Source organism: Salvelinus fontinalis, chromosome 40, assembly GCF_029448725.1.
Source record: "Salvelinus fontinalis isolate EN_2023a chromosome 40, ASM2944872v1, whole genome shotgun sequence".
In the NCBI taxonomy this organism is placed as follows: domain Eukaryota; kingdom Metazoa; phylum Chordata; class Actinopteri; order Salmoniformes; family Salmonidae; genus Salvelinus; species Salvelinus fontinalis.
The window spans coordinates 13,413,856-13,438,970 of record NC_074704.1 but is presented as its reverse complement, the minus strand read 5'-3'; the positions used below and the strand labels follow the sequence as shown (position 1 = coordinate 13,438,970).

The 25,115-nt window shown below is 41.9% G+C and overlaps 1 protein-coding gene across 1 annotated transcript; it reads left to right on the top strand.

Annotated features, from left to right (window-relative positions):
• Positions 1-5,208: 5,208 nt before the first annotated feature.
• Positions 5,209-25,115, top strand: LOC129839090 (zinc finger protein 436-like). The gene is made up of 2 exons (XM_055906366.1): positions 5,209-5,594; positions 24,052-25,115. Exons 1-2 carry the CDS (start codon positions 5,234-5,236, stop codon positions 24,507-24,509), a joined length of 819 nt encoding a protein of 272 aa, XP_055762341.1. The 5' UTR covers positions 5,209-5,233; the 3' UTR covers positions 24,510-25,115.

The following is a 25,115-nucleotide window of genomic DNA, read 5'->3' as shown; positions in this document are numbered from 1 at the left end:
ATGAAAGTACAGCGATTTGTTTCCAGAAATGTATCGCAATTGAGAATGGATTCACATTTAGATGGAATATTTTACTATTTTAGCTGCCAGAGCCAGTCTACCTCTGAAAATAACATACAGTCTTTGGACCTTGAGGAGTAACGGGGGCAGCAATCAGCAGTAGAAACAATAACAAAGCGTACTCCCTGCCCGTTTCGGTAAAAAGCTGAGGGATGGTGCTGGAGAAATGCAATGATCCATGATATCAACATTCTAGTTTTAACCATGTTTTGAGGATATACAGGGATTGTTTATATTTACTGACAAACATTGGAGTAAAAAAAAGCTTATATTCTGGGTTCTGATGGGGTATAACAGTTGAACAAAGCTCATGAGGCATTTATAAGTGAATTCTTCAAGAAACAGATGGGTACATATCATTAATGTATAAGTCCCAAAATGGATGTAACAACTGCTGATTGCCCCTTTAAGACTACATATTGAGGACTATAGTATTTCAGGCATTGTCATTGGATGCATTTGATCAATTGTTAACGTTTTGGTGATGGTCCACTCTTGATGTTCTACACCTTACAGTGTAGCTTCAGCCATTTCTACAGAACAACATTAAAGTGTAGAACCTCTTAACTGCATATTGGTTCAACGACTGCAGAGACGGTACTTACTGGTGTTAAACAGATCTCCAACCTCCTCTTCTTTCACACCAAAAACTGCATCCTCCTCTTTCTCTTCCTCCTCTTCTTTTACTGTAACATCCTCCTCCTCCTCTTTCACTCTGAACGCATCTTCCTCTTCTTTCACTGAAACGTCTTTCTGTTCTTCTTTCAGGGTAACAGCCTCACCCTAATCCTCTACTTCTTGTTTTACTGTGACATCCTCCTCTTCCTTCTCCTCTTTCACAGAGCTTCTTTCTCCGTCCAGCAGACCCCCTCTTCTTTAACAGGAGGGGGGATGTTTAGGGAGCTCATGTTCGGGGATAAAAGCTAGCTAGCATTAGCGACTAGACTAGTGCTAATTTAACCAGCCAGCTACTATAGCTGACTAATACAAAATAATGTAATATTAAATAGGTTAACAAGTAGATACGACCTAAGTGTGTCGAAAACACAGTAGCTAATATATACCGAAAGCGTATAAATAGCTTGAATCTTTCGGCTATGTTGGCTAGCAAGCTACCGAGCTGTTTCTGAAGAACTGTCCACTAGATTATACGTCAAGGCAGCAGCATCGCCTGAAAGACGCACATCGCCGTCTGCTGACTGGAGTGGGAAACGCAGTTGAGGATCATATTTTATCTTCAGACAAAGTGTCACGATCGTCTTGACAAGAGAGAGAGGACCAAGGCGCAGCGTGTGCAAAATACATCTTCTTTTATTATAGAAGAGAGAAAAAACAAGAAACGAACTACTATACAAAAACTAACAAAATAACAAACTGACGACCGTGAAGCTATACAGATAAATAGTGCTGACACAAACACTACACATAGACAACTACCCACAAAAGCCTACTGCCTATGGCTGCCTTAAATATGGCTCCCAATCAGAGACAATGAATGACAGCTGTCTCTGATTGAGACCCAATCTAGGCAGCCATAGACATAACTAGACAACCTCACTCTTCTCTACCCCATACACATACAACACCCCTAGACTAGACAAAACACAAAAAGACAACCCACCCCAACTCACGCCCTGACCAACTAAATAAATAACAGAAAAAGGAACAATAGGTCAGGAACGTGACACAAAGATTATTTTAAATGGATTTAATTAAATAATACTATTATATTGAGACATACAAAGACAGGAATGTGTTGATCGATTAGTGCGAATAAAAAATGTTTACTACAGCACATTTAAGGCAGTTTCATTAAGTTATACTACATCTAAATAAGTAGCTAGCTACTGTAGGTCTATACTGCTCCTACATGGTGTAACAATACATCATGTAGATGTATATAATGAACAGATTAGGTCTATACTGCTCCTACATGGTGTGTGACGACAGGTGAGTGAAATGAATGAGGAGTCAACTGCAGAGAGCGAAATGTACGGGAAAACGCTTTCATGTCATTCGAAAACGTAACAGGTCCAAACATGGGTGAATGCCCACAACACTGGCGCTAAACAAACCCCAAACCTCGTTACAAACACGGGACAGCGAAAAACCCAAAACAAGACACGAACATCACCACACGTAACAACCAATAAACCCGCACACACACTAGCGTGCAAAACTAACCTAGATAGCACCCATCCCAAAACCCCAACAAGGAACAGGTGAAAACAATTAGACAGACATAAACGAAAAGGAAAAAGGGATCGGTGGCAGCTAGTAGACCGGCAACGACGATCGCCGAGCGCCACCCGAACAGGAAGGGGAGCCACCTTCGGTGGTATTCGTGACATGGTATAACAATACATCTTCTAGATGTATATAATGAACATACTAGGTCTATACTGCTCCTACATGGTGTAACAGTACACTACCGTTCAAAAGTTTGGGGTCACTTAGAAATGTCCTTGTTTTTTAAAGAAAATCAAATTTTTTAATTTATCATTCATAAAAACCTGTTTTTGCTTTGTCATTATGGGGTATTGTGATGTCATTATGGGGTATTGTCATGTCATTATTGGATATTGTTTGTAGATTGATGAGGGGGAAAAAAATATTTAATCCGTTTTAGAATAAGGCTGTAACGTAACAAAATGTAGAAAGATTGAAGGGGTCTGAAAACCTCTGAATGCACTGTGTATAAAGGGGCAGTACTTGTGACATCACTTCATGAAACAGGAGGTACAAATATATAACATATAACACAATATCAACATTCAATGTATCAAAATATATTACCAAGCTGGAAGTGTAAACTCCAGCCCAGCAACAATTCTAGAGGTTCACTGATGATCAACCACCTCCTTCACATCGGACTCCTGATGATCAACCTCCTCCTTCACATCTGACTCCTGATGATTAACCTCCTCCTTCACATCCGACTCCTGATGATCAACCTCCTCCTTCACATCTGACTCCTGATGATCAACCTCCTCCTTCACATCTGACTCCTGATGATCAACCTCCTCCTTCACATCTGACTCCAGAGCGTCTTCTTTTTTGGGGAATCCCGATGGACAACGTCATCCAATAGGCCGTCATCACCACCACCGCCAACAAGTTAATTGTCATTCAGGTTATTAATGGGAAGAACATTAGCAATATGTCCTGTCTGGTAACTTGTCTCGTTCAATGGATTAACATTGGCAGGTGCACAGGGAGAAACCACATTAAAACTTTTGGAAGTCTTTAACTGCATCAAAGTCTGTGGCCTGTGAAGTTGGGACAAATGATAGTCCCTTATTATACAAGAGACAAAATTCACAAATTCTACAGCACAACGGCAGAGTCATGTCTTAAGTGTAAAACTAACAATGACTCAATAATCCTTCTGGGAATGTTATGACGTCCTAAAGTTATGGGAGGAGTTAGAAAGTTGGCTGTCAGAAGTACAGTTATACAATGTAAAATTACTTTTAATCTGTCTGTCTGTTTATTTCAAGACATGGCATTTAAGGATGCAGTGAGATACCCGATGGTTGGATGATACTTTTCTCGTCAATTATCTTAAATATTATACTTAATTAAAACATGTAAATCAACCAATCCTCTGTTGTTATTTCAAAAGAAAGGTCAAATGCTTTATTATCTAAAAGTTTAAAGTGACGGAGAGAAATAAAATGGTGCTGATGCGGGCGCTTGAGATGGGGGTGTGTTCTAGTGGGTCTGGACAGGTGTGATGTAGTTAATGGAGATGGGGGGGGGGGTGTTCTAGTGGGTCTGGGCTGGTGTGATGTAGTTAATGGAGATGGAGGTGTGTTCTAGTGGGTCTGGGCAGGTGTGATGTAGTTAATGGAGATGGGGGGGGGGGGGGTGTTCTAGTGGGTCTGGGCAGGTGTGATGTAGGTAATGGAGATGGGGGTGTGTTCTAGTGGGTCTGGGCCGGTGTGATGTAGTTAATGGAGATGGGGTGTGTTCTAGTGGGTCTGGGCAGGTGTGATGTAGTTAATGGAGATGGAGGTGTGTTCTAGTGGGTCTGGACAGGTGTGATGTAGTTAATGGAGATGGAGGTGTGTTCTAGTGGGTCTGGACAGGTGTGATGTAGTTAATGGAGATGGAGGTGTGTTCTAGTGGGTCTGGGCAGGTGTGATTTAGTTAATGGAGATGGAGGTGTGTTCTAGTGGGTCTGGGCAGGTGTGATGTAGTTAATGTTTCTATGATGTTGTTTGTATGTGTATGTTTTGTATTCTTTATAAAATATTAAATAAAATATTAAAACATTTCCAATGCAAAGTAACACCTCACAGTTCTATTTTTTGAGTTATTACATTAAAGTCAGGTGTGAAGTAATATGGAGGACCAGCCTATTCCCTATGACGTATACTACAACAGAAATAACTTAAAATGTATAACTTTAAATTAAACCAATAATTTGCACTCATGACACGAGCGGTTAAAGTAAACCACAGTTTTGTAAATACATAACACCATCTAACCAAATATCAAAGAATGTTTGCTACATGCAGTTATCTTAGCCAGACAGCTAACATTAGCTATATGCAGTTATCTTAGCCAGCCAGCTAACGTTAACTATATGCAGTTATCTTAGCCAGACAGCTAACATTAGCTATATGCAGTTATCTTAGCCAGACAGCTAACATTAGCTATATGCAGGTATCTTAGCCAGCCAGCTAACATTAGCTATATTCAGTTATCTTAGCCAGCCAGATAACATTAGCTATATGCAGTTATCTTAGCCAACCAGCTAACTTTAGCTATTTAGCCAACTAGCTATTAGCCTAACCAGCGTAGCCAACCAGCACGGTTTTGGTCAGCGAGACCAACTACCGGAGAAAAAGTTACAAAACTCCCGTAGTCAATATGTCATGTATTAAACCACTGGCTGTGTTCGAGAGCATCAAATCCATGCTGCGTTGTGGGTAAACGGTGAGTGGCTGATTTATAAATAATAATGAGTAGTTATTTGAGATGCAAGGTGATTTGTAAATTAGTCAATCAGCAGTCAGCAGCCACCTGCACTGTCGGCTGCAATGTCGAACGAGCCCAATACCAAACCAATCAGGTGTTCGACGAAATGATTCTGTAGACGTCATTGATCACGTGCTGCTAATAAAGTGACACTCCTTTGAATTATACTGCTTAGCGACTTTAGTACATGCCTCATAACTCCAGTCTCAAACTTAACCCCGTTCCTGCTGAAGAAGAGAAGGTCTGCTGGATGGAGAAAGTAGCTCTCGTGAAAGAGGAGGAGGAGGAGGAAGAGGAGGCTGTTACAGTACAAAAACAAGTAGGTGAGGCTGTTACCGTGAAAGAAGAAGAGAAAGACGTTACAGAGGAAGAGGAGGACGACGTTTCAGTGAAAGAAGAGGGGGATATGACTGTCACATCGAAAAATGAAGAGGACGAAACTGGATATCTGGTCCCGGTTTCCCAAACACATCTTCAGGCATCCGATGGTTCTAACGATGAACTTAGCAATAAGATGGTTTTGAGAAACCGTTCCCTGAGTAACACTCGTAAGTACTGTCTTAAATACATAAGCACAAACTCTGCAATTGCTGAACTGATGTGTGGTGTTAAAGGGGAAATGTGCAATTGCTACATCCATATTTTGACTTTTAAATTATTTATTTATAACCATTGATTCTTGAAGAATATAACACATGCCTCATGAGCTTAGTTCAACTGTTTTTACCCCATCAAAACCCCAAATAAGCTTTTTTTACTCCAATGTTTAGAAACAATGTAAATCAACACTGTATAGCCTCAACATGGTTAAAACTATAATGTTGATATCATGGATGGTCAGTCCTTGCATCCATCGGTCTGTCTATGAATTAGAGACTAGTTACATTTCTCCAGCCCCATCCATCTTATTACCAAAACAGTGGTGGAATTACAGCTTTGTTATTGGTTGAACTGCAGATTGGTTGGTTGATTGATTGATTGTTGTGTGGCTTTTTTAAAGGGGCAACCTAGTTTTTAAACAAACAAAATGGCTGCCCAGAGTCCTGAGCTGTGTTAGAATACTCATACTAACTGCACTATTTGTGATGTTAATAGAGTATATAGTCTGCTTATTGGTCATAGTATGGATGTAGTTAGTATGCCAAAAGTTCCCGGATGTCGTACTAAATTCACCGAAATACGAAGTATACATGCAGTACTTTAGGGCCATAATGCATTTCTTCAGGAAATGGTTGTGGCTTCAACGTTTTCAGATTTTAATAAAATGGGGGAAAATATGCAGCCGAAGTCCAACGAGAGAGCGGATACAAATGAACTGCTATAAATAACTATAACAAATGTTGAGCAATGTAATGACTTTTCAAATAAGTTACGGCACACGTTATGTTAGCTACACTATCCTTACAAAACGCATAGCATATCTTTACAGCAGTATGTACCAGTATGTGAGCTAGCTACCTAATGTTAGTTGGCTACTTATACATCAAACTTGCCAGTATAGTAACTATATTCTAACTACCCAATGTTTATTGACTTGATTAGAGCGCAGAATAACTGATTTATTTAATAACGCTCAACACCTGTTGAATATGGCCGGTGTCAGTAAACATCTGCAAAAAAGCTCAAATTAAATTGTTGCCAGCAGCACAGTTAGTCACCAACGCTCTGGGTAACATGAAAACAGCCTAACCAGCTCTGCTAGGGCAAGTAAAATGGTAAGAGTGAGGTTTTCTCTGATTTGTGTCTTGCAAGCTGTCCAACGTTAGCCAGTTAGCTGGGTGCTTTACTGTCATTGTGAGGTTAGAACGCTTGGTTCGACCCTACTCCTCAGCCATATAGTATTTGTTTACAAACAGTGGCGGTATACAAGCTTATGTTTTGGTTTCTGGTCGGATAATACAGTTGAAACATTTGAGGCATTTATAAGTTATATTCTTCAAGAATCAATGGTTATATATATTGCCAGCAGCATACCACCCTGCATACCACTACTGGCTTGCTTCTGAAGCTAAGCAGGGTTGGTCCTGGTCAGGCCCTGGATGGGAGACCAGATGCTGCTGGAAGTGGTGTTGGAGGGCCAGTAGGAGGCACTCTTTCCTCTGGTCTAAAAAATATCCCAATGCCCCAGGGCAGTGATTGGGGACACTGCCCTGTGTAGGGTGCCGTCTTTCGGATGGGACGTTAAACGGGTGTCCTGACTCTCTGAGGTCATTAAAGATCCCATGGCACTTATCGTAAGAGTAGGGGTGTTAACCCCGGTGTCCTGGCTAAATTCCCAATCTGGCCCTCAAACCATCATGGTCACCTAATAATCCCCAGTTTACAATTGGCTCATTCATCCCCCTCCTCTCCCCTGTAACTATTCCCCAGGTCGTTGCTGCAAATGAGAACGTGTTCTCAGTCAACTTACCTGGTAAAATAACGGTAAAATAAAATTAAAATAAATATAGTAAATGGGTCTTTCTATAACTGACAGTGTAGATTTCCTGTTGGGATCAAATTGTTAGAGCTGTTGATAAGTCATTGTATAATATTCTGGCAACTCTTTTCATGCCAATACATTAAAGGCGAAAGATTGTCTTTTCTTAGCAAGGTGTTGCTCAAATAATGTTAGCTGCTAAATGCTAGTTAGCGGGCTAGCTAGCTTGCTAAATGTATTAAGAGACAGCGCAAACGTAGCTAGCTAATACTGCCTGGTACCAGTGCTGGTGTAGGCCTAGATAAGCATGTTTGTGCAGCGGTATCTTATCAGAGAGGAGTAAGCGAAGTATGAATATGTTGGCTAGCTAGCCGGCTACACGATTAAGAAAACAACATGTAATGTAACATCTAATTAGGGTCAACTGGAAACACTGACCAACACTTTGCTTCCTACCATGTCTTCTTCTCTGAGGTTTATTGTCAGACTACACTCATCAGGTGTATTGCTGCCACCTACTGACATGGACATGAACTACCTTCTCCTTTCTACTCCTTCAGCTATTTTCACTGCCTCCACATAGGACACCTGCTGGATGGGCCTGATCATCCTAGCTACTGTGACATTCTTCATTCCTACAGGGCACTCCGGGAACGTGATTCCCATCACAATTACAACATGCTTCATCTGACTACGACATATTTATTCCTTCGAAACACTTGCCACATGTCCAAACTGCAGCGCCTTCTGTATATCTCACTTACCCAGGTTTTACATAAGATGGGAGAGCCACTTCACCAAACCACAGTAAAACCTTCCGTCTATCATTCATTTTAATCAACGTGCGTCTACCTGAAATGTTTAACCTAAACCACACAAAGCTTTCTCCTTTTGCGCTGTTGACACACAATCAGATTCATACCGCTCCTGGTCACTCGAACCGATTCCACTTTACCCAATTCTTCCATCACCATCTTTGAGACCGTTAACAGGTCACCCACAAAAACATCCTTGCTGATGATTCCCACTCCGACCCTAAACTGCTGTTCATTACCAACTTTAGCCCTTTTCACTCCACTGTTCTTCACCATCGTCCACGCAGTCTCAACAACTGTACCCACGCCAAGAGAATCCCACAATGCTTCCTCCATTGCTCCTCCAGTCATCCCCTGGACTCCCTCGCTCTGTGCTGTGAGAGTTTGTGTTCTTAAAGTAGCATCTATATTGTTGTCATTCCATCTATATTGTTGTCATTCCATCTATATTGTTGTCATTCCATCTATATTGTTGTCATTCCATCTATATTGTTGTCATTCCATCTATATTGTTGTCATTCCTCCTATATTGTTGTCATTCCTCCTATATTGTTGTCATTCCTCCTATATTGTTCTCATTCCAGCACATCTGTTGCTTCACCAACTTGTTATCCCTTTCGTCTGCACTACTTGCTGTCATTTCCCTTCCTGATTTCCCTCTCTTGGATGTCTCCACCACGCTCCTACTGTCAGTAATTCCTACCTGGTTTATTAATTGGTAGTCAAACAACAATATATTCAAGGTGCTGCACATTCTATTCCAAATCTAGAATTAGAATCGTCATTATGTTTCCATGATTTCAACAGTTCACCAGTTAATTAAGCCTATAATGTGGACACCAAGGAACTTGAAGCTTTCAACTGCTCAACTACAACCCCTTCGATGAGAATGGGGGCGTGCTCAGTGTTTAGTCCCAGGGTCCTTCGCTTAGTGATGAGCTTTGAGGGCACTATGGTGTTGAACGCTGAGCTGTAGTCGATGAATAGCATTCTCACATGGGTGTTCCTTTTGTCCAGGTGGGAAAGGGCAGTGTGGAGTGCAATAGAGATTACGTCATCTGTGTATCTGTTGGGGCGATATGCAAATTGGAGTGGGTCTAGGGTTTCTGGGATAATGGTGTTAATGTGAGCCACAACCAGCCTTTCAAAGCACTTCATGGCTACAGACGTGAGTGCTACGGGTCGGTAGTCACTTAGGCAGGTTACCTTAGTGTTCTTGGGCACAGGGACTACGGTGGTCTGCTTGAAACATCTTGGTATTACAGACTCAGACAGGGGATGACAATGTCAGTGAAGACCCTTGCCAGTTGGTCAGTGCATGCTTGGAGTACACGTGATGGTTATCCGTTTGGCCCTGTGGCCTTGTGAATGTTAATCTGTTTAAAACCTCTTGGAAATAGGGGGCGCTGTTTTCACTCTGTTCTAGATCATACAATATGCATATTATTATTACTATTGGATAGAAAACACTCTGAAGTTTCTAAAGCTGTTTGAATTATATCTGTGAATAAAACAGAACTCATTTGGCAGCAAACTTCCAAACAGGAAGTGAAAGTTCTGAAAATGGGGCTCTGTCAGGGCTTGCCTATTCAATTGCCTTATATTTATGGATCTGTATGCACTTCATACGCCTTCCACTAGATGTCAACAGGCAGTAGAATTTTGAATGGGGTGCCTAGCTTGATGTGAGACCGAATGAGAACTTTTGGAGTGACAGGTCTGCCCTATTGGCAGTATTCAACTGCGCACCAGGGAACCCCACATTGTCTTCTGAAATGCGTTAGGTATACATGACGAAATGCTCCGTCTCGGACTTTATTGGATACATATGAGAAAAACATCATAAAGTTGGATTTTCAACCGAGTTTGACCAGTTTATTCTACGTTTATTGTGAGTTTTGGAATTTTTCGTTGCATGCGCCAAGAGATGATGGACACGTGAGCACCATTATGCTAGCCAAAGTTGCTAATTCTACAGAAGAAATGGACATTCTAAAACAAAACAACGATTTATTGTGGAACTAGGACTCATTGCACTACATTCTGATGGAAGATCATCAAAGGTAAGAGAATATTTATGATATTTCGTATTTTTGTGGTATATTTTGGTTCCAACAAGGCGGAGAATTGCTGGGCGCTGTCACAATGTTGCATGCTGTACTTTGTACTAAAGTTATTTTTTTAAATCTAACACAGCGGTTGCATTAAGAACCAGTGTATCTTTCATTTGCTGTACAACATGTGTTTTTCATAAATGTTTTATGATGAGTGTTTATGTATTTCACGTTGCTCTCTGTAATTATTCTGGCTGTTTTGGTGCTATTTGTGACGGTGGCTGCAATGTAAAACTACGAATTATACCTATAAATATGCACATTTTCGAACAAAACATAAATGTATTGTATAACATGATGTTATAAGACTGTCATCTGATGAAGTTGTTCAAAGGTTAGTGATTCATTTTATCTCTATTTGTGGGTTTTGTGAAAGCTATGTTGGCGGTGAAAACATGGCGTTGTGTGTTTGGCTATTGTGGTGAGCTAACATAAATATATATTGTGTTTTCGCTGTAAAACATTTTAAAAATTGGAAATGTTGGCTGGATTCACAAGATGTTTATCTTTCATTTGCTGTATTGGACTTGTGATTTCATGAAATTATATTATATGATATCCCTGTGGCGCTAGGCTAGGCTATGCTAGTCAGCTTTTTTGATGAGGATGATCCCAGATCCGGGATGGGTAGTCCCGAAAGGTCTTACTCACATCAGCTGCGGAGAGCGTGATCACAAAGTCGTCCGGAACATCTGATGCTGTCATGCATGTTTCAGTGTTACTTTCCTCGACGCGAGCATAGAAGAAATTTAGCTCGTCTGGTAGGCTTGTGTCACTGGGCAGCTATCGACTGTGCTTCCCTTTGTAGTCTGATGTGGCAAGCCCTACCACATCCGACGAGGGTTGGAGCCGATGTTCAAGGGGTATATCAATCTCCCCAGGGTAGCAGTAATACGTTGAGAGATTTGTCCACAAAGGGTTACCCCTCCCATAGGTGGCTCATTATTGGGATCCATTGCTGATTCCTACCTGTAGCTCACTATGAAGTGTCTAGTGATACAGGTTAAGGGCCCTGTTGGAGATTGGTGGTTGGTAGTGGAGTCGAGGAAACAACCAGGGTTGGACACGGCCATGTTATTATCCCACACAGTCTCTGTGGTTCATTTGAACCCCGTTCCTGGGAATTACATTTGATTACAAATCGTCCCAGTCTGTTACCACAGAAGGGGTCCATTTGTCCCATTTCCAGCAAGGTTACGAGGCGCTTTGTCATTTCCAGAGTCTGTTTATTTTGGTACTGTCCATATGTAGCTTGTTTTATGTCACAGAATGGCTGAATAAGTGCAACATTTTACCTGGAGCTAACTATGCAGAGCATAGTGCATGTCGAATGACTTTAGCATCCCTCCAGGCCTGAGGGCACACGCTCTCTAGTAGGCTTAAATTAAAGATAAGGAAAATAGGAGTGGCAATATAGTCCGCTATTATCCTCAGTAATTTTCCATTGTCAGACCCCGGTGGCTTGTCATTGTTGATAGACAACAATCATTTTTTCACCTCTTCCACGCTGACTTTACGGAATTCTAAATTACAATGCTTGTCTTTCATAATTTGGTCAGATATACTTGGATGTGTAGTGTCAGTGTTTGTTGCTGGTATGTCATGCCTAAGTTTGCTAATCTTGCCAATGAAATAATCATAAAAGTAGTGGGCTTTGTGATGAATGAGCCATCTTCAGTCAATTTTTTTCCCAAAGTTGTATGTAAGTTTCTCCAAAGCTTTTTACTATCATTCTTTATGTAATTTATCTTTGTTTCATTGTCTTTTTTTTTCTTTTTATTCAGTTTAGTCACATGATTTCTCTATTTGCAGGATGTTTGCCAATCAGTTGTTCAGCCAGACTTATTTGCCATTCCTTTTATCTCATCCTTCTCAACCATACCATTTTTCAATTCATCATCAATCCACTGGGATTTAACAGCCTTTGCAGTCATTTTCTTAAGTGCATGCTTATTAGTAACTGGAATAAGCAATTTCATAAATGCATCCAGCGTCTGGTTGCTCCTCATTACATACCACAGAGCAGCAAATATTCTTTACATCATCAACATAGGAATCACCCGTTTTTATTAAATAATTGAGACACACAAATGACTGGAGGGAACCAGAGATCAAGATAGCCTTACAAGAAGAAAAAAACCTCTTCCTTAGCATTCTCCTCCCGCTGCTGCTGGCCTTTGCAAATTCTGATGTTATGCTCCTGATGTTTCCAGTAATAGGCTACAACAGCATTCGGCAACCTTTTCCATTTTGTAGTGCCAATTTATCTGACCATTTCTACTGATCTGGTGCCAGTTATGATTTTCATATTCACATTTTACTGGAACAGTTTAATTTATAATAGTAATAATAATTATAATAGTCTTTATCTCATAATCATTATCTGTGATTATTCTATATAATTCAAAATGAAAATTAGACAAATCTAAACTTTAATTGCCATTGCCAACTATGTAAAAATAAAATAGCCTACATAAAGCCAACAAATAAAAACAGCTATAAAATATCAAAAATAAATAAATCACATTGGATGCGCATGGCCTGTCTAATGTTTCAAGTTCTATCACCTAGGTCGGTCCGAAACTTGATATAAAATATTCTGGGCCCTGAGAGTTTCCCCCGCCAGTGAGTTTGGGACAGACACAACTGTAGGCTATTTGTGTAAGGGATAAGAAGTAATCAGGTATTTTATGTCATTTCCACTGGATCAGAGCATAACATTTTTCCCTTTCATTTTGAGTGGTTATCAAGAGTGAGAGCTGGAAATATTTTACAAATACTTTGAGGAACTATTGTCATTCCCTAATTGATTTTAGTAAGACTGTTTACTTGCTGTTTGAGGTGAAGAAAAAATTACTTTGAGAAGCTCAGCAACTCATTAGTGGGGGTGCGTAAATACTATCAGACATCCCCAAATAGGTACATCGCTCTCTGCATCGCTCTCTTCCCTCTGTTTGCTAAAACGCAATTTGGTTGCAGAAAATCCTCCATGCTAATGCGGAAATCCCTAGTTATACCAATACCGTAGACCTACTGTAGGACCCATAACTTCACCCAACAACAACAACATAGACCTACTGTAGGACCCATAACTTCACCCAACAACAACAACATAGACCTACTGTAGGACCCATAACTTCACCCAACAACAACAACATAGACCTACTGTAGGACCCATAACTTCACCCAACAACAACAACATAGACCTACTGTAGGACCCATAACTTCACCCAACAACAACAACATAGACCTACTGTAGGACCCATAACTTCACCCAACAACAACAACATAGACCTACTGTAGGACCCATAACTTCACCCAACAACAACAACATAGACCTACTGTAGGACCCATAACTTCACCCAACAACAACAACATAGACCTACTGTAGGACCCATAACTTCACCCAACAACAACAACATAGACCTACTGTAGGACCCATAACTTCACCCAACAACAACAACATAGACCTACTGTAGGACCCATAACTTCACCCAACAACAACAACATAGACCTACTGTAGGACCCATAACTTCACCCAACAACAACAACATAGACCTACTGTAGGACCCATAACTTCACCCAACAACAACAACATAGACCTACTGTAGGACCCATAACTTCACCCAACAACAACAACATAGACCTACTGTAGGACCCATAACTTCACCCAACAACAACAACATAGACCTACTGTAGGACCCATAACTTCACCCAACAACAACAACATAGACCTACTGTAGGACCCATAACTTCACCCAACAACAACAACATAGACCTACTGTAGGACCCATAACTTCACCCAACAACAACAACATAGACCTACTGTAGGACCCATAACTTCACCCAACAACAACAACATAGACCTACTGTAGGACCCATAACTTCACCCAACAACAACAACATAGACCTACTGTAGGACCCATAACTTCACCCAACAACAACAACATAGACCTACTGTAGGACCCATAACTTCACCCAACAACATAGACCTACTGTAGGACCCATAACTTCACCCAACAACATAGACCTACTGTAGGACCCATAACTTCACCCAACAACATAGACCTACTGTAGGACCCATAACTTCACCCAACAACATAGACCTACTGTAGGACCCATAACTTCACCCAACAACATAGACCTACTGTAGGACCCATAACTTCACCCAACAACATAGACCTACTGTAGGACCCATAACTTCACCCAACAACATAGACCTACTGTAGGACCCATAACTTCACCCAACAACATAGACCTACTGTAGGACCCATAACTTCACCCAACAACATAGACCTACTGTAGGACCCATAACTTCACCCAACAACATAGACCTACTGTAGGACCCATAACTTCACCCAACAACATAGACCTACTGTAGGACCCATAACTTCACCCAACAACATAGACCTACTGTAGGACCCATAACTTCACCCAACAACATAGACCTACTGTAGGACCCATAACTTCACCCAACAACATAGACCTACTGTAGGACCCATAACTTCACCCAACAACATAGACCTACTGTAGGACCCATAACTTCACCCAACAACATAGACCTACTGTAGGACCCATAACTTCACCCAACAACATAGACCTACTGTAGGACCCATAACTTCACCCAACAACATAGACCTACTGTAGGACCCATAACTTCACCCAACAACATAGACCTACTGTAGGACCCATAACTTCACCCAACAACATAGACCTACTGTAGGACCCATAACTTCACCCAACAACATAGACCTACTGTAGGACCCATAACTTCACCCAACAACATAGACCTACTGTAGGACCCATAACTTCACCCAACAACATAGACCTACTGTAGGACCCATAACTTCACCCAACAACATAGACCTACTGTAGGACCCATAACTTCACCCAACAACATAGACCTACTGTAGGACCCATAACTTCACCCAACAACATAGACCTACTGTAGGACCCATAACTTCACCCAACAACATAGACCTACTGTAGGACCCATAACTTCACCCAACAACATAGACCTACTGTAGGACCCATAACTTCACCCAACAACATAGACCTACTGTAGGACCCATAACTTCACCCAACAACATAGACCTACTGTAGGACCCATAACTTCACCCAACAACATAGACCTACTGTAGGACCCATAACTTCACCCAACAACATAGACCTACTGTAGGACCCATAACTTCACCCAACAACATAGACCTACTGTAGGACCCATAACTTCACCCAACAACATAGACCTACTGTAGGACCCATAACTTCACCCAACAACATAGACCTACTGTAGGACCCATAACTTCACCCAACAACATAGACCTACTGTAGGACCCATAACTTCACCCAACAACATAGACCTACTGTAGGACCCATAACTTCACCCAACAACATAGACCTACTGTAGGACCCATAACTTCACCCAACAACATAGACCTACTGTAGGACCCATAACTTCACCCAACAACATAGACCTACTGTAGGACCCATAACTTCACCCAACAACATAGACCTACTGTAGGACCCATAACTTCACCCAACAACATAGACCTACTGTAGGACCCATAACTTCACCCAACAACATAGACCTACTGTAGGACCCATAACTTCACCCAACAACATAGACCTACTGTAGGACCCATAACTTCACCCAACAACATAGACCTACTGTAGGACCCATAACTTCACCCAACAACATAGACCTACTGTAGGACCCATAACTTCACCCAACAACATAGACCTACTGTAGGACCCATAACTCCACCCAACAACATAGACCTACTGTAGGACCCATAACTCCACCCAACAACATAGACCTACTGTAGGACCCATAACTCCACCCAACAACATAGACCTACTGTAGGACCCATAACTCCACCCAACAACATAGACCTACTGTAGGACCCATAACTTCACCCAACAACATAGACCTACTGTAGGACCCATAACTTCACCCAACAACATAGACCTACTGTAGGACCCATAACTTCACCCAACAACATAGACCTACTGTAGGACCCATAACTTCACCCAACAACATAGACCTACTGTAGGACCCATAACTTCACCCAACAACATAGACCTACTGTAGGACCCATAACTTCACCCAACAACATAGACCTACTGTAGGACCCATAACTTCACCCAACAACATAGACCTACTGTAGGACCCATAACTTCACCCAACAACATAGACCTACTGTAGGACCCATAACTTCACCCAACAACAACATAGACCTACTGTAGGACCCATAACTTCACCCAACAACAACATAGACCTACTGTAGGACCCATAACTTCACCCAACAACAACATAGACCTACTGTAGGACCCATAACTTCACCCAACAACAACATAGACCTACTGTAGGACCCATAACTTCACCCAACAACAACATAGACCTACTGTAGGACCCATAACTTCACCCAACAACAACATAGACCTACTGTAGGACCCATAACTTCACCCAACAACAACATAGACCTACTGTAGGACCCATAACTTCACCCAACAACAACATAGACCTACTGTAGGACCCATAACTTCACCCAACAACAACATAGACCTACTGTAGGACCCATAACTTCACCCAACAACAACATAGACCTACTGTAGGACCCATAACTTCACCCAACAACAACATAGACCTACTGTAGGACCCATAACTTCACCCAACAACAACATAGACCTACTGTAGGACCCATAACTTCACCCAACAACAACATAGACCTACTGTAGGACCCATAACTTCACCCAACAACAACATAGACCTACTGTAGGACCCATAACTTCACCCAACAACAACATAGACCTACTGTAGGACCCATAACTTCACCCAACAACAACATAGACCTACTGTAGGACCCATAACTTCACCCAACAACAACATAGACCTACTGTAGGACCCATAACTTCACCCAACAACAACATAGACCTACTGTAGGACCCATAACTTCACCCAACAACAACATAGACCTACTGTAGGACCCATAACTTCACCCAACAACAACATAGACCTACTGTAGGACCCATAACTTCACCCAACAACAACATAGACCTACTGTAGGACCCATAACTTCACCCAACAACAACATAGACCTACTGTAGGACCCATAACTTCACCCAACAACAACATAGACCTACTGTAGGACCCATAACTTCACCCAACAACAACATAGACCTACTGTAGGACCCATAACTTCACCCAACAACAACATAGACCTACTGTAGGACCCATAACTTCACCCAACAACAACATAGACCTACTGTAGGACCCATAACTTCACCCAACAACAACATAGACCTACTGTAGGACCCATAACTTCACCCAACAACAACATAGACCTACTGTAGGACCCATAACTTCACCCAACAACAACATAGACCTACTGTAGGACCCATAACTTCACCCAACAACAACATAGACCTACTGTAGGACCCATAACTTCACCCAACAACAACATAGACCTACTGTAGGACCCATAACTTCACCCAACAACAACATAGACCTACTGTAGGACCCATAACTTCACCCAACAACAACATAGACCTACTGTAGGACCCATAACTTCACCCAACAACAACATAGACCTACTGTAGGACCCATAACTTCACCCAACAACAACATAGACCTACTGTAGGACCCATAACTTCACCCAACAACAACATAGACCTACTGTAGGACCCATAACTTCACCCAACAACAACATAGACCTACTGTAGGACCCATAACTTCACCCAACAACAACATAGACCTACTGTAGGACCCATAACTTCACCCAACAACAACATAGACCTACTGTAGGACCCATAACTTCACCCAACAACAACATAGACCTACTGTAGGACCCATAACTTCACCCAACAACAACATAGACCTACTGTAGGACCCATAACTTCACCCAACAACAACATAGACCTACTGTAGGACCCATAACTTCACCCAACAACAACATAGACCTACTGTAGGACCCATAACTTCACCCAACAACAACATAGACCTACTGTAGGACCCATAACTTCACCCAACAACAACATAGACCTACTGTAGGACCCATAACTTCACCCAACAACAACATAGACCTACTGTAGGACCCATAACTTCACCCAACAACAACATAGACCTACTGTAGGACCCATAACTTCACCCAACAACAACATAGACCTACTGTAGGACCCATAACTTCACCCAACAACAACATAGACCTACTGTAGGACCCATAACTTCACCCAACAACAACATAGACCTACTGTAGGACCCATAACTTCACCCAACAACAACATAGACCTACTGTAGGACCCATAACTTCACCCAACAACAACATAGACCTACTGTAGGACCCATAACTTCACCCAACAACAACATAGACCTACTGTAGGACCCATAACTTCACCCAACAACAACATAGACCTACTGTAGGACCCATAACTTCACCCAACAACAACATAGACCTACTGTAGGACCCATAACTTCACCCAACAACAACATAGACCTACTGTAGGACCCATAACTTCACCCAACAACAACATAGACCTACTGTAGGACCCATAACTTCACCCAACAACAACATAGACCTACTGTAGGACCCATAACTTCACCCAACAACAACATAGACCTACTGTAGGACCCATAACTTCACCCAACAACAACATAGACCTACTGTAGGACCCATAACTTCACCCAACAACAACATAGACCTACTGTAGGACCCATAACTTCACCCAACAACAACATAGACCTACTGTAGGACCCATAACTTCACCCAACAACAACATAGACCTACTGTAGGACCCATAACTTCACCCAACAACAACATAGACCTACTGTAGGACCCATAACTTCACCCAACAACAACATAGACCTACTGTAGGACCCATAACTTCACCCAACAACAACATAGACCTACTGTAGGACCCATAACTTCACCCAACAACAACATAGACCTACTGTAGGACCCATAACTTCACCCAACAACAACATAGACCTACTGTAGGACCCATAACTTCACCCAACAACAACATAGACCTACTGTAGGACCCATAACTTCACCCAACAACAACATAGACCTACTGTAGGACCCATAACTTCACCCAACAACAACATAGACCTACTGTAGGACCCATAACTTCACCCAACAACAACATAGACCTACTGTAGGACCCATAACTTCACCCAACAACAACATAGACCTACTGTAGGACCCATAACTTCACCCAACAACAACATAGACCTACTGTAGGACCCATAACTTCACCCAACAACAACATAGACCTACTGTAGGACCCATAACTTCACCCAACAACAACATAGACCTACTGTAGGACCCATAACTTCACCCAACAACAACATAGACCTACTGTAGGACCCATAACTTCACCCAACAACAACATAGACCTACTGTAGGACCCATAACTTCACCCAACAACAACATAGACCTACTGTAGGACCCATAACTTCACCCAACAACAACATAGACCTACTGTAGGACCCATAACTTCACCCAACAACAACATAGACCTACTGTAGGACCCATAACTTCACCCAACAACAACATAGACCTACTGTAGGACCCATAACTTCACCCAACAACAACATAGACCTACTGTAGGACCCATAACTTCACCCAACAACAACATAGACCTACTGTAGGACCCATAACTTCACCCAACAACAACATAGACCTACTGTAGGACCCATAACTTCACCCAACAACAACATAGACCTACTGTAGGACCCATAACTTCACCCAACAACAACATAGACCTACTGTAGGACCCATAACTTCACCCAACAACAACATAGACCTACTGTAGGACCCATAACTTCACCCAACAACAACATAGACCTACTGTAGGACCCATAACTTCACCCAACAACAACATAGACCTACTGTAGGACCCATAACTTCACCCAACAACAACATAGACCTACTGTAGGACCCATAACTTCACCCAACAACAACATAGACCTACTGTAGGACCCATAACTTCACCCAACAACAACATAGACCTACTGTAGGACCCATAACTTCACCCAACAACAACATAGACCTACTGTAGGACCCATAACTTCACCCAACAACAACATAGACCTACTGTAGGACCCATAACTTCACCCAACAACAACATAGACCTACTGTAGGACCCATAACTTCACCCAACAACAACATAGACCTACTGTAGGACCCATAACTTCACCCAACAACAACATAGACCTACTGTAGGACCCATAACTTCACCCAACAACAACATAGACCTACTGTAGGACCCATAACTTCACCCAACAACAACATAGACCTACTGTAGGACCCATAACTTCACCCAACAACAACATAGACCTACTGTAGGACCCATAACTTCACCCAACAACAACATAGACCTACTGTAGGACCCATAACTTCACCCAACAACAACATAGACCTACTGTAGGACCCATAACTTCACCCAACAACAACATAGACCTACTGTAGGACCCATAACTTCACCCAACAACAACATAGACCTACTGTAGGACCCATAACTTCACCCAACAACAACATAGACCTACTGTAGGACCCATAACTTCACCCAACAACAACAACATAGACCTACTGTAGGACCCATAACTTCACCCAACAACAACAACATAGACCTACTGTAGGACCCATAACTTCACCCAACAACAACAACATAGACCTACTGTAGGACCCATAACTTCACCCAACAACAACAACATAGACCTACTGTAGGACCCATAACTTCACCCAACAACAACAACATAGACCTACTGTAGGACCCATAACTTCACCCAACAACAACAACATAGACCTACTGTAGGACCCATAACTTCACCCAACAACAACAACATAGACCTACTGTAGGACCCATAACTTCACCCAACAACAACAACATAGACCTACTGTAGGACCCATAACTTCACCCAACAACAACAACATAGACCTACTGTAGGACCCATAACTTCACCCAACAACAACAACATAGACCTACTGTAGGACCCATAACTTCACCCAACAACAACAACATAGACCTACTGTAGGACCCATAACTTCACCCAACAACAACAACATAGACCTACTGTAGGACCCATAACTTCACCCAACAACAACAACATAGACCTACTGTAGGACCCATAACTTCACCCAACAACAACAACATAGACCTACTGTAGGACCCATAACTTCACCCAACAACAACAACATAGACCTACTGTAGGACCCATAACTTCACCCAACAACAACAACATAGACCTACTGTAGGACCCATAACTTCACCCAACAACAACAACATAGACCTACTGTAGGACCCATAACTTCACCCAACAACAACAACATAGACCTACTGTAGGACCCATAACTTCACCCAACAACAACAACATAGACCTACTGTAGGACCCATAACTTCACCCAACAACAACAACATAGACCTACTGTAGGACCCATAACTTCACCCAACAACAACAACATAGACCTACTGTAGGACCCATAACTTCACCCAACAACAACAACATAGACCTACTGTAGGACCCATAACTTCACCCAACAACAACAACATAGACCTACTGTAGGACCCATAACTTCACCCAACAACAACAACATAGACCTACTGTAGGACCCATAACTTCACCCAACAACAACAACATAGACCTACTGTAGGACCCATAACTTCACCCAACAACAACAACATAGACCTACTGTAGGACCCATAACTTCACCCAACAACAACAACATAGACCTACTGTAGGACCCATAACTTCACCCAACAACAACAACATAGACCTACTGTAGGACCCATAACTTCACCCAACAACAACAACATAGACCTACTGTAGGACCCATAACTTCACCCAACAACAACAACATAGACCTACTGTAGGACCCATAACTTCACCCAACAACAACAACATAGACCTACTGTAGGACCCATAACTTCACCCAACAACAACAACATAGACCTACTGTAGGACCCATAACTTCACCCAACAACAACAACATAGACCTACTGTAGGACCCATAACTTCACCCAACAACAACAACATAGACCTACTGTAGGACCCATAACTTCACCCAACAACAACAACATAGACCTACTGTAGGACCCATAACTTCACCCAACAACAACAACATAGACCTACTGTAGGACCCATAACTTCACCCAACAACAACAACATAGACCTACTGTAGGACCCATAACTTCACCCAACAACAACAACATAGACCTACTGTAGGACCCATAACTTCACCCAACAACAACAACATAGACCTACTGTAGGACCCATAACTTCACCCAACAACAACAACATAGACCTACTGTAGGACCCATAACTTCACCCAACAACAACAACATAGACCTACTGTAGGACCCATAACTTCACCCAACAACAACAACATAGACCTACTGTAGGACCCATAACTTCACCCAACAACAACAACATAGACCTACTGTAGGACCCATAACTTCACCCAACAACAACAACATAGACCTACTGTAGGACCCATAACTTCACCCAACAACAACAACATAGACCTACTGTAGGACCCATAACTTCACCCAACAACAACAACATAGACCTACTGTAGGACCCATAACTTCACCCAACAACAACAACATAGACCTACTGTAGGACCCATAACTTCACCCAACAACAACAACATAGACCTACTGTAGGACCCATAACTTCACCCAACAACAACAACATAGACCTACTGTAGGACCCATAACTTCACCCAACAACAACAACATAGACCTACTGTAGGACCCATAACTTCACCCAACAACAACAACATAGACCTACTGTAGGACCCATAACTTCACCCAACAACAACAACATAGACCTACTGTAGGACCCATAACTTCACCCAACAACAACAACATAGACCTACTGTAGGACCCATAACTTCACCCAACAACAACAACATAGACCTACTGTAGGACCCATAACTTCACCCAACAACAACAACATAGACCTACTGTAGGACCCATAACTTCACCCAACAACAACAACATAGACCTACTGTAGGACCCATAACTTCACCCAACAACAACAACATAGACCTACTGTAGGACCCATAACTTCACCCAACAACAACAACATAGACCTACTGTAGGACCCATAACTTCACCCAACAACAACAACATAGACCTACTGTAGGACCCATAACTTCACCCAACAACAACAACATAGACCTACTGTAGGACCCATAACTTCACCCAACAACAACAACATAGACCTACTGTAGGACCCATAACTTCACCCAACAACAACAACATAGACCTACTGTAGGACCCATAACTTCACCCAACAACAACAACATAGACCTACTGTAGGACCCATAACTTCACCCAACAACAACAACATAGACCTACAGAAAGGTGCCTATATTGGAGACCAAAAGTTGTCTGGCACACTGCTTAGGATTTCAACAACTTTAAAATCGTATTTCTAGCATACAATCGTCGATGTTACTACTAATGGGAAAACAAGACAAAATAGGACTTGTTGTTCACTTGACTGTCTTAAGACAAATGTCAAATAATGAACATTCATTACAGACATCATTGTTTGTACAACATCATGGCTACACTGTTGGCATCACCTTTTTACAGTAGATTTTTGCTGTTGTGAGCCTTAAACCACCTGTCTGACTTGTTGTTCACACAGGAGAGAGACGTGACTATCGTGGATCCTCTGGGGGGCCTCAACAACCTCATGATGCTGACGAGGCAGAGAAGAGTCTCTCCACATCAAAACACCTCATGAAACACCAGCAGAGACCCACAGTGAAGAATTCTCACTTCTGCTCTGACTGTGGGAAAGGTTGCAAATATTCATCAGACCTTAAAATACACCAGAGAACACACACAGGAGAGAAGCCTTATAGTTGTGATCAATGTGGGAAGAGTTTTCCTACATCTAGCCAGCTGACTTCACACCAGAGAACACACACTGGAGAGAAACTTTGTAGCTGTGATCAATGTGGGAAGAGTTTTCCTACATCTAGCCAGCTGACTTCACACCAGAGAACACACACAGGAGAGAAACCTCATAGCTGTAATCAGTGTGACAAGAGATACTCTGATAAAAGATCTCTGATCAAACATCAGAAAATACATACATGAAGAAGTCGTCTCATGATATCAATGAAATAATGTTGCAATGTAGAATGTTTTAACAATTTAGTAGGAGTATTTTAATGATGTCACAATGTAGAATGTTTTAACATTGTAGTAGGAGTATTTTAATGATGTTCTACCTTATCTTTTGCCCTGTTCAATTGATTGCAGTATGATATGTATATTAGCCTCAGGGGAAAATCTAGGCTCTGAATTGAAAGAGTATTATTTAACAAAAAGTGACTAACAAAAAAAGAGCTGTGTTACACTTACTGGGTTGGTGACCCACTTTAATCAAAATGCAGCACTTCAAAATGTAGCTAGCTGTTTTCTACAAGTTGAAAAAGCTGCTTGTTTAAAAAAGACATGTAATATGATAATTGTTGCAGATGTTTGTGTATATACACCACAGGTGTCAAACTCATTCCACGGGGGGCCGAGTGTCTGCGGGTTTTCGCTCCTCCCTTATACTTGATTGATGAATTAACATCACTAATTAGTTAGGAACTCCCCACACCTGGTTGTCTAGGGCTTTATTGAAAGGAAAAACCAAAAACCTGCAGACACTAGGCCCTCCGTGGAATGAGTTTGACACCCCTGATATACACACAT

Excerpts from the sequence above, each read along its gene's own strand:
- LOC129839090 (XM_055906366.1), top strand. The coding sequence starts at position 5,234 with ATGCCTCATAACTCCAGTCTCAAACTTAACCCCGTTCCTGCTGAAGAA. Across the intron at positions 5,595-24,051 it reads CCGTTCCCTGAGTAACACTC|GAGAGAGACGTGACTATCGT; the intron begins GTAAGTACTGTC and ends TTGTTCACACAG.